The sequence below is a fragment of the Pelecanus crispus genome, chromosome Z (assembly GCF_030463565.1).
Source record: "Pelecanus crispus isolate bPelCri1 chromosome Z, bPelCri1.pri, whole genome shotgun sequence".
NCBI lineage: Eukaryota > Metazoa > Chordata > Aves > Pelecaniformes > Pelecanidae > Pelecanus > Pelecanus crispus.
Window position 1 is genome coordinate 33106995 of NC_134676.1, and position 11763 is coordinate 33118757.

General features: G+C 37.9%; 1 protein-coding gene across 1 annotated transcript in view; it reads left to right on the top strand.

Annotated features, from left to right (window-relative positions):
- The window catches only part of KDM4C (lysine demethylase 4C), a 297099-nt gene extending 286057 nt beyond the window's left edge, over positions 1 to 11042 (top strand). Inside the window, exons 20-22 of the mRNA XM_075726866.1 lie at positions 3209 to 3328; positions 8007 to 8099; positions 10866 to 11042. Coding sequence (XP_075582981.1) covers positions 3209 to 3328; positions 8007 to 8099; positions 10866 to 11042 — 390 coding nt within the window. The remainder of the gene's footprint in view (positions 1 to 3208; positions 3329 to 8006; positions 8100 to 10865) is intronic.
- The last annotated feature ends 721 nt before the right edge of the window (positions 11043 to 11763 follow it).

Consider the following 11763-nt stretch of genomic DNA (forward strand, 5'->3'; position numbering starts at 1 on the left):
CCGTCTGTAGCTGACCGCTCTTGGAGCTGGGGCTCTAGCTGCAGTGTGAAACTGGACACTTAAATGAATAGGCTTTTCAGTACAGATAGGCACGATTTTGTCCAGTTGTGTGAAGCAGAAAATATACTATGTAATTGTATGGGAAAGGTACATGGTTTACAAGCTGAATGTAGATTGAGCCCACAGTATATGTTATTTACCATTGGTGTATGGAATGTTGAAGGATTGCCATATCTTGATGTTTGACTTTTCATTGTATGACTGAGAAAAGTGAGGTGGCATTTTTTCAATTTTGTCAGCCTAAGAAATGGGTCTAAATCATTCCCCAGAAGAAAATGGTGAGAATTATTTTTGCAGTAAAAAGAGAATCTCTAAAATGTAATGTGAAAATAAAAGGTAGGAACTCAGGTAGAAATCAGCAAAAACTATTTAGTACAGGTTTCTCAAACATTGTTCCATAGACTAAGACATTGTGATGATACATGAAGAATAGGATTGTTATTTGTCTAGTTATTTGCATGAGAACTCTAATTTTCCATATGAGCAATTCCATTAGCTATCCTAGAGAAGCTGTGAGATTTTTTTCTTGTGCAAGGTGCAAAGGGAGCAATTCATGCTGGGCTTTTGTTCTTGGAAAATTAATGTTTGGCTTGACATTGTTGATAGATTGTTTGTTTTCAGGAAATTTGCTATCTTCCATGATGCATTTTAAAAGTTTGGTTCAAAACACTTAGCCAAGACTTCTTTTTGCACTTTAGGAATAAACAGATACAGGAAGAAGTATGGTAATGACAATAACCTTCTTGACAGTCATCACTGAGGAGACAGCATTAAAAATATATTCTCATTTAATTTCTAGTCAGAGCTGTGATAGTATTTAGCAATCCCTGTCCCCCAAGAAGTCATAATTATTCCATTGTTGGGAAGCAGGCAGCAGCCATCCTTTCCCCTTTCCCCTTTCCCTCTGCCTCTCCTGGAAATGCTGGGAAGCGTAATACAATAATGTCACCTACTACCCCAAATATATGGTGAAGTTGGAAGTCTGTCTCTTTCTGTGTCTGTCACAGCAACCTCTGCCAGGCAAACACACAAGGCATATTTTAGAGCTGTCCCCTTGGCACAGCACCTGAGGGATGACAAAGACAGTATTGTCATGCAGGGAAGTGTGTTTCTGTGAAAATCCAGCTTTTCACTTATTTTCTCCTGTGTTGAATCAAATTCATGGATTAAGATACATGTGATTAAAAACAGTTTATAAAGCCTGGATTTGGCTAGCATGATATTATAACAAGATAATGTCTTAGTGAGGAAGGCTGTGGTATATTTTTGTTCCCATATTTTGAGTTCTTTGTCATAATGATTTTGGTCTCTGTTGGAAGTTGTTGTGGTTTCACCCCAGCCAGCAACTAAGCACCATGCAGCTGCTCACTCACTCCCCCTACCCCCATGGGATGGGGGAGAGAATCAGAGGAGTAAGAGTGAGAAACACTCCTGGGTTGAGATAAGAACAGGTTAATAATTGAAATAAAGTAAAATAGTAATGATCATAGAATCATAGAATGCTTTGGGTTGGAAGGGACCTTGAGAGATCATCTAGCCTAACCCCCCTGCAGTGAGCAGGAATTGAACCCGTGACCTTGGCATTATTAGCACCACGCTCTAACCAACTGAGCTAACCAGGCTGGTCAATTATAAAAATAACAATATAATAATGATAATAATAATAATAATATACAAAGCAAGTGATGCACAATGCAATTGCTCACCACCCACCGACCGATACCCAGACAGTTCCCGAGCAGCGATTGCTGCTCCCCAGCCAACCCCCCCCAGTTTATATACTGAGCATGACGTCATATGGTATGGAATAGCCCTTTGGTCAGTTTGGATCAACTCTTCTGGCTGTGCCCCCTCCCAGTTTCTTGTGCACCTGGCAGAGCCTGGGAAGCTGAAAAGTCCTTGACTAGCACAAGCAGTACTTGGCAACAATGAAAACATCAGTGTGTTATCAACATTCTTCTCCTACTAAATCCAAAACACAGCACTATGCCTGCTACTGGGAAGAAAATTAACTCTATCCCAGCTAAAACCAGGACAGAAGTGAACTGTTGAACTCAAAATTACAGTATTTTTGTAAATTATTCTATGTAAATCTGAGACTTTGAAAATGGTAATAGTGTGGCAGCTACCTGAGATAATACCAGGTCCTGCAGGACTTTGTTACTGAGTCCTTGTACCTGAGTCCTTGTCCTTCTGCTCTTAGCAGTGAGGTCAGGTAACATGGTCACCAAGTAGGTTCTCTCACACCTAGGAGAATACCACTAAATTAGTGCTGATTTACATGACACGTCTTATGATGTAGTTGGTACAAAGTGTAGATGCCTTTGTTGGGGTGAATGTTTGGCTTCCAAAGGAATGGTGAGCGCAGACCTGACATGATCCTTTTCCAGTCCTTCAATGTATTTCCTCATGTGGACAGCTGTTATTATGGGTCTATGGTCAGTGTGCTCTGCAAATGAGTCATTTAGGTCATTGAGCCACATAGGGCAAAAGAAACCATGACAAGGATATGTTGCAACTAGTATAAGCTGTGCTGCTCTGACGTGCTCAACAAGTCAGGCACAAAATTTGGCCAAAACACAGGAAAAAACCTGCTTCATGTCTTATGAAGAAAAATCCCACCTAGTTCTTCTTTGTTTGGATTCTTTCAGTCTTTCTCCATCAGCTAAGCAAAGAACTCATTGGCATTCTCACCACTTATGGTTTGATCCATCAGGGTATGTTTCAGTCAGCAAAGTTAGCATCTAGCAAAAATGTGCTGTGATTAGCAAAACATGAGTTACTTGAATATGTAAAAGAGAAAGTGTTGCGCATAATGCAATTGCACTTTAGTGATCTTTATTTTCAATATGTGATGGAAATTAATTTTGGGGGAAATGTATCACAGTTGCTGATAGCTGCCTGATTTATGCATATGTTGCTTTGCCAATGCAGCGTCAAGCTGTAAAGAGAGTGTTTCTTTGGTCAGTATTTCATTTTCATAAACGCTAACAGTATCTTCTGTTAGCCCATTAGCAGGATTATAAAATTTGAAACACACATGGTAATAAATCTTTTCCAATTACCAAGTTGTAAAAAGCAGCTTACTGGTAATTTCAGTGTAGTGGCTCACTCACTGATTTGAGAATCCATCCTTCTTTCTAAATAGAGCAGAGATTGCCTAAGGCTGGGCCCACCTGCAGAGGGAGAGGTTGTCCAAGTGAAATGGCCTGATGGAAAACTGTATGGTGCAAAGTATCTAGGAACAAATACAGCTCACATGTATCAGGTGAGTGTCTATATTTATTACCATGTGCTTGTTTTTCAGATGTCTTTATTGCAAATAGCTCATTCAGCTCTAGCATTGGAATGATAGAATCATAGAATCGTTTAGGTTGGAAAAGACCTTTAAGATCATCCAGTACAACCATTAGCCTACACTACCAAGTCCACACTAAACCAATCAAGGCTAGACTAGGCTAAACCATGTCCCGGAGTGCCACATCTACCCATTTTTTGAACACTTCCAGGGGTGGTGACTCCACCACCTCTCTGGGCAGCCTGTTCCAATGCTTGACCACCCTTTCCGTGAAGAAATTTTTCCTAATATCCAATTACGCCTCCCCTGGCACAGCTTGAGCCCATTTCCTCTTGTCCTAGCGCTAACTACTTGGGAGAAGAGACCAGCACCCACCTCACTACAACCTCCTTTCGGGTAGTTGTAGAGAGCAATAAGGTCTGCCCTCAGACTCCTCTTCTCCAGGCTAAACAAGCCCAGTTCCCTCAGCCACTCCTCATAAGGCCTGTGCTCCAGACCCTTCACCAGCCTTGTTGCCCTTCTCTGGACATGCTCCAGCACCTCAATGTCCTCCTTTTATTGAGGGGCCCAAAACTGGACACAGTATTCCAGGTGCGGCCTCACCAGCGCCGAGTACAGGGGAACAATCACCTCCCTGCTCCTGCTGGCCACCCTGTTCCTGACACAAGCCAGGATGCTGTTGGCCTTCTTGGCCCCCTGCGCGCACTGCTGGCTCATGTTCAGCCGGCTGTCAACCAGCACCCCCAGGTGCTTTTCAGCCAGGCAGCTTTCCAGCCACTCTTCCCCAAGGCTGTAGCGTTGCATGGGGTTGTTGTGACCCAAGTGCAGGACCTGGCACTTGGCCTTGTTAAACCTCATACAGTTGGCCTTGGCCAGATGCACCTTCAAAGCTGCAGAAGGCTGGAGTGTGGACTCTTATTGTAACTGCTAATGTATTTAAACTAATAAATAAAATTGTCTAAAACATTAACAAGTGCTGTACACTCTTTGGGAGCTGAGGTTTCACCTGTTCTTATAAAATCAAGAAAATGGCTTATTTAATAAGAACTCAGGTGAACAGGTGGAACATTAAGTTTGAAAGATAACATTTGTCATTTTCTCCAGGTTATTTACTTTTATTTGATGTCAGGTAATTGTGTAATTAATGATATAAAATTAAGTATTGGGGTGTGACTACAATGAACCTTAGCCATTTCATAAAAGGATGGAAGGGAGGACAGTAAAAAGAAGACCATAAATATCCCCACTTTCATTGTCTGAGGCATGTTTGAATTAATTAACACACAATCTAAGGAGTGTTTTATCCTCAGCAAAGGCAAAAGGGAACTGAACACTGAAGGCAAGGCTAAAAAGCTGACTTCTGATTTCAGAGACACAATAATTGTTTTTTTATGTGCTTGCCTTTGAGAAAAATCAGTCAGCAGCTTTGAGTACCCAAGTGAATGGTAGAAACTGCAATAAAACAATTACAATAATAATAGCACTTCTGAAAGAATGAGAATATAGGTACATTTCATTTTTATATATAATAATTTTCACTTATGTAACTCTATCCATCTGAGGGCCTCACATTACTCTACAAAAATGGCAAATTTACTATTATATCTGTAGATAAATTAAGGCACAGGGAGGCTAAATGACTTGCTGCATTGACCTTCTCACTTTGCCAATGACTTGGCAATCGAACTCAAGTCCTCAAATGCTTGATCTCTTGAGCTAGACTCTAAATCTTACCTCTTCCCTTATATTTAGCAGCTGTATTATGTTGTGAAGGTGAAAAGTTATTTATAAAATGTAAAGATTATTGTTCTGTAGTAACATTAATCTTCAAATCATTTAATGTTCTGAACAGCTGGTCTTCTGAGGAATACTGTGAGGTAGATTAGATGAATGTTGTTATCTTTCATATTTGAAGGAATCTGACATAGTCAAAACAAACTTCTTTGTCTTATTTTAGCCCTTTTGGGACATGATGAAACCAGTTTAGTTTAGGGAAAATGCATTAGCATGCAGAGGTTCAATAAAGTTTGGAGTTCCTCAGCATAACAGTTATGAGAGATTACTGTGAACTGCCTTGTAACAACCCCTATCATGGGGGAAATAGCAAAGATTAAAGATTAGAGGGAGACCAGATTGCACTATGTAGGACTTTGGAGAAGGCTATTTCAGTCTGTAGAACAGGAGAGGACGCTGCCACAACATGGCCACAGGTTACAGAAAGTCTATGACACAGAGAGTGCAAGGCTAACTTCAAGACACATTAGTAGTTCTTCCTCTGGTCTTTCTACACAGCCTGTCTGAAAGCTCCCAGGACTCATGCATACTTCCATTCTTCTTCTGGGTGGTGACATCTCTGTTGCATCTTTGAGATTCTCTTACCAAGTCTTTTGTGTGATCTCTTAGATGGGATGACAAAAGGAGAGAAGGAAAAGTACTCTCTGAAACAAGTATTATGATGTAATAAGGAAAATCTGTTCCACTTGGATAAATCTGAATTTTCCTCGTGTTTGTGAGATATTTGTATCGAATGTGGCAGTACTTGTGCATGGAGTAACTATGACACAATGCACCAGAACTTGCGTCATCCAGTTTGACATTTGCCACCCAGTATCCTACACAATCCCTAAGCAGAGTTATACGTGCCAAATGAAGCAGGTGTTCAAGTGAAATTGTTAATGTGATCTACGTTTGATTGCTTAATTGTTTTTGATATTGAGGTTCACTATTTATTTTTTACTTTCATTTGAGATTATTGAATTATTCATTCACTCTATTAATTGCTTTCTAATGATTTCAGCTGACCCTTTTAATTTATGATGTCCTGATAAAAGAAAATCTCATGGAGACAATAATATTCTACACAGACACAGTACACCAGCAGAAGTCCAAATAAAATAACTGGCTGGATAAAATTGATGATTTGAAATGTAGTATCTGCAGTCTGAATTAAATTGGAGCTTTTAGAGATGGTGGGTTTATATTTTGCATGAATCATGATACTATTGAAAGTCTTAGAAGAGCTCTTCTGTTTGCCTTTAACAGCAGGCGAATTTATTTCCAGTGTGGTATGCTGAATTATAGCTGAAGAACTTCCAGTTACTCTTCATTGTAAATGTTCAATATATTTCATACTGCAAGCATGCCATATTCTGTGGTATGAACCAGTTGGTTTCTGCTGCACAATACCAGTAAAAACAAAAACATTGCCCATTCAGGAGGTGATTTTCTGATCACATGGAGCTGGCACAGTTCATTTCCTGCCCAGTTCTTTCACCAGTAATGCAAAAACATTATTACTAACTGTATTATGCAAAACATATTACCCAAATGTATTGTGCAGTAAGGAGCAGGAATAGCAGAGAGGCTGCTCCTGCATCCTGGTGAAAAATACCTAAACTGCCATCCTTTCATTAAAGAAGCTTAAACCAAATTGACCTCTAAGTTCCTCTAACATACTACTAACAGACTAGGCTCATAGGGTTAGTAACAGGAACAGAGAGGAGCAAGGATGACTTTTGTGACTTTGTTATCCATCTGTGCCCTGTGGATTTTAAATGCATTCCAGATTTGTGCACCCCTGTTAATTGCTGTAAAAAGAATTGCTTTTAAGAAAGTTAATAGTTCATAGATCTGTACCCTGGCTTTTGAGAATGGGTATACCATACCAGATTTTTCAGCTGTTCACAATTAATCTGACATACTCATACAAGTTCAAATACATGATTTTTCAGTTTTATCTGTAATACTGTTGATAAGTTAATGTTTCCTATGTTTGTATTTAGGCTTATTCTTCCAGCCTAAGTCTGTTGTTGTCATTCACATGGTGTCACTAAGTCATATAAGGATGTGGAATGGGACTTCTTTTAATTTTATACCAAACTCTAAAGTACCGTTTCTGTGGGAACTAAAACTGCAGTCATAGATAATAGCTGAAATTCACAATTGTTAGATGAAGTATTAAAAAAATACTTTCAGCAGCTACTGAGAAAGCTTAAATGCTTCAAAGCCTCAGCATTTTAACATTCCCCATACCTAGTTACATTTCCTTTCTCATTTTCTGCTAACAGGGTTCATGTTGGATTAAATCTAAACCTAAGCATGATAAAGCTTTTCATCTTCTGAACAGAGCATTTTAAAGAAATTCCATCAGATTCAATAAAATTCTGTTAACTGGTATTTCCTTAGTTGTCACTCATACTTTCTTTCTTTTGACATGGTCTTCCTCAACCTTGAAGCACAGGATGTTAAAATTAATTTTTTATTTATTAGAAACAAGTAAAAAACTTAGAGGCAAATAAAAATGACGTGAAGACATTTTAATATGTCACTCCTACAAAATAATGTTTTCTGTGTTGTTACTGTTCAGCATTCCTAATCTAATAAATTTTACTTTATTGTATATTTGTCAGTGTTGATTTTGAAGTCTCTTTGCTAAGATACTATTTTCAACTTACCAATGTATTGCATTTTGTAAGAAATAACATTTTTTATGTTTTGTCATAATTTTACCTTCCTGAAATAGATAGCAAAATATTTGTATATAAATCTTCCGTGTTTGCACATATATTTTTGTCTGGAGACATTCCCAGAAATTTCCTGCAAGAGTGAAATTATGGTTTTATTTTTAAATACCCATTTTTTCAATTAGGTTGAGTTTGAAGATGGTTCTCAAATAGTAATGAAGAGAGAAGAGATCTATACACTAGATGAAGAGCTTCCTAAGAGAGTAAAAACACGTTTTGTGAGTATTTGCTGGTGATAATTTTATAGCATACGTGTGTTCAAAATGCCAATAACACTGTCCTTGGCTTTATTGGGGATTTGCATTTTCAACTGGCCGAATGTTTTGTGAAGCCTGTACTAGTATGACTGGCTAAATCAGCACAACATTTAACACAAGTGTCCATTTGCTAGTGAGAATGGTTAGTTGTTCTAGAACTGGCAAATGCTGTTGTCAAACATAATTCTTTTCTCCTAAAAGGGACAACTTGGTCAATCACCTGTCAGATCATGAATTATCAAGTTAGTAAATATTTAAATTGACATTCTGTTCTTTCAGTATGCTTGTAACATATATATATACCTTTTAAAAAACTTTGCAAGTTCTCAGAGCTCTGTGATTTTAAAAGCATTGAATTTAATAAAAATGCAATTAACTTGTTCTAAGAAACAAAGTGCCTGATCAGAACTCATTAATGTCACTGGCAGGACTCATCAGCATTTCACTAGTCTTTGGTTTAAAACCAAATCTTTGCTATATTTTTTAAGTTTCCTGCAGCTTCAAACAACATCCACCAGGTAGTTGTTTATATGTATGCCATGTGGAAAAGTGTTGACGTTCATAAAGAGTGTAACACTTAAAGGCTGAAAAGGGAAAGTTCTGCCATACAGTTGCTGGAGGAGACAAGACAACTGCCGTTACCTGTCTTTGTCATTAATGCTAAATATTGCGCAGTTCAATCCGTTACCAAGTCTACTCAGAAGAGCACTATGTTCTTCTCATGTCCATGTTCGATTTTAGAGCTGTTTGTTCAAAACTTCATTGCAAGTTAAACGTTAGCTTTCCTAACACGTAAAACCAAAGTATAAAGACGCAAAAATCTTGTAATAATTGAGAAAAAACAGTAATTCACTGCTGTGAATAAAAAATTGCCTCTTACTTGAAGAATCCTTTCAGTGAAGCTTTGAAAGGGAGTCCAGTGTATAGTATATTTTTCATTGCTGCAGGGAGGTGGGCTCATACGTAATACCTGTTCACACATCCATTATGGGTGCAAGGAGTTTTAGGGGAATGGTGTGTAAAGTTGATTCTTCAGGCATACATTAGCTTATACGAGTTTGCTGCACTAACATAGTATTACATGGTGAGGTAGCTGAAGAAGGTTTCAGTCTGACTTCCCTTTTCTATGCTTCTTGCCGCATTCAGCTGCCATCATTGTTATTATCATGATTTCCTTTCATCCAGTTTGCAGCAGCCAACCCCAACGTGGATGCTGTATATTTCAGAAGCTTAGGCATGTGTCAGAGGAAAGGGTTGGCATCATGTATGAAAGGGGCGGTAAAGCTGGGAAGGAAAGAGAGGCAGAGAAGTGTGAGGCTGTCAGCCTGCTGGGGGAATGTTCACTGGCAGGATGCCCTGTTTAACTGAAGGAACAGAGTAAGATCAGGACAGCTCTTTCTAATGGGAGGTGCAGTGGTCAAATATTCTTGGCTAAGACACCTTTTTGTCGATGTATTTGGGATAAGTGCACACATCTTTCAGTGTCCTGACAGTCTAAGGTTGAGATAGATGTCTTGGAAAATGTTAAATGAACCATCTGGTTATATTCAGTGGGGGTTTTCATTATAGTCATGAAGCATTCTGTTACCGTTTTTTGTTTTAGAGACTGTGTGTAAAAAGCATTTATAATTAACTGCATGTTCTGTAGAATGTAAACTGTTGCATTTCACTAAGGATAACAATACAAATATAGTTGGGTTTATGCTACTCTTTTTAAGATGGAGGTTTTATAGATCAATATTTATTTTTTTGTGTTTGACACCACTAACTACTTAGGGGAGTTAAGTATGGGTTAAAAACATTAATTTGGTCAACTAACTAAAACAAACCATAGCCTGTGCTCAAACCTTTGCATGATTTTCTACTATTGCCTCAAACTCTATAAGTATGTAGCTTAGTCCCCAAGGTATGCCCAACACCTCCTTCCCCTCCTCATGCTGAAGACAGTGCAAGTTGAAGACAGCTTATGGTATTGTTTCCATCTCTTGAAATAAATTACACCAATTCCTTCTAAATGATGATTTTCCTAATCCTGGGAATTTTACCATGACTCCAATAGTGGAAGCTGGTCTGAAAATTTCTGCCACTGCTTTTTCCCCAAATGGCTTGCTGTTTGCTGTCCCACTGCTTTGTTTCAGTTGATTCCCAACTGTTTTAAGTTTGCTGACAAATGACTGAACTTGTGACTGATTCTTTGCAAACTAGGCAGCGTGCAGGTTTCTTTTCAGAGGTCCAGGTTGTAGTACCTTGCACTTAAAACTTTTCTGAATAACACACAGTGGTGGGTAATACTTGATACTGCTAGGATCAAACCTGCCCAATAATTGCATCACTTCCATGTTGCTGTTTTTCACCTTGAATTATAGTGATTGTGTGACCTTGGATAAAATCGGAACTAAAAACCGGTGCTAGTTACATATTTCTAAGGAACACTACAGACCTAGAGAATTAAATGATGAGTAGTATTTGGATATTGGAATATTTCCATATTCCATATTCCAAAATATGGAAAAGTAAAAATTTTATCTTAAATGTACATTTGAAATACATACTTGACATTCAGACATTTTCCTGAAAACAGTTGTAACTGCATAATCAGTAATGTAGTTAGCTTCATATGATCTAGTGAAATACATGTAACTTGTAACTTCCATGTAACTTGTCTAAAATATGTCAGAATATGATGGCCTGTGTGAAGCTGTGTGTGTAATTAATGTCTGGTTTTAGTCTACAGCCTCTGACATGAGGTTTGAAGACACATTTTATGGAGCAGATATTATCTTGGGAGAGAAGAAGAGGCAGAGAGTATTGAGTTCCCGCTTTAAGAATGAATATGTGGATGATCCAGGATATCGCACCTTCTTAAAAAGCTCATTCCAGAAGAAATGCCAGAAGGGGCTATAAAGGAAGAAAGAGAGAGAGGACTGTTGATTAAAAAGCATGCAGCATTATCTGCAATTGGTTTTGGTTTAACTGAACACTCGGTTTTACAATGAACTAATCCATACACCAGCCTTGTAAGCTGAAGTACTTGAGTTCTGACTTCTCCAGTTAATATATTAAAGATTTTGTAATGTTTTGCATTATGAAACTAAGGGGGAAACCAAGTGAGAATAAGAGAGATTACACTGTGGTATGCTGAAGAAAAATTTCAGTCCTGCTTGCATTTAGTGGTAAAATTCCATTTGAATTATGAGAAGATTCACATTCAGAAGAGACATTTTAGTAAACATAATTTTAGTGGCTCATTTTTTTCTGCAGATAGGAAAGGATGCTAAGTTTAATAATAGCAGTTTTTATAAAACATTTTTAAAACAAATACAAATATGTACAGTATTAAGACAAAAGATGTACTTAACTTTGTACAGTGCTTTTACATTTTTATGTCACTACTGCTTTCAGTAGGTTTTGGTGTGGACTCTGTTGACAGATATTTTTGGCTTTTAAGAAATACGTCTTCAGCGCAGCAAGGATATTTTGTATATTTAAAGAGGCAGATTTTGGCAGTTATTTTTAAACATGTTTTTCATAAGGTCTATTAAAAATAGCTATTTATAAAATATAATTTTCTTTCATTATGTGTATGAAAAATTAGAGTTTAAATATATATGCTTAACAGCCTAGT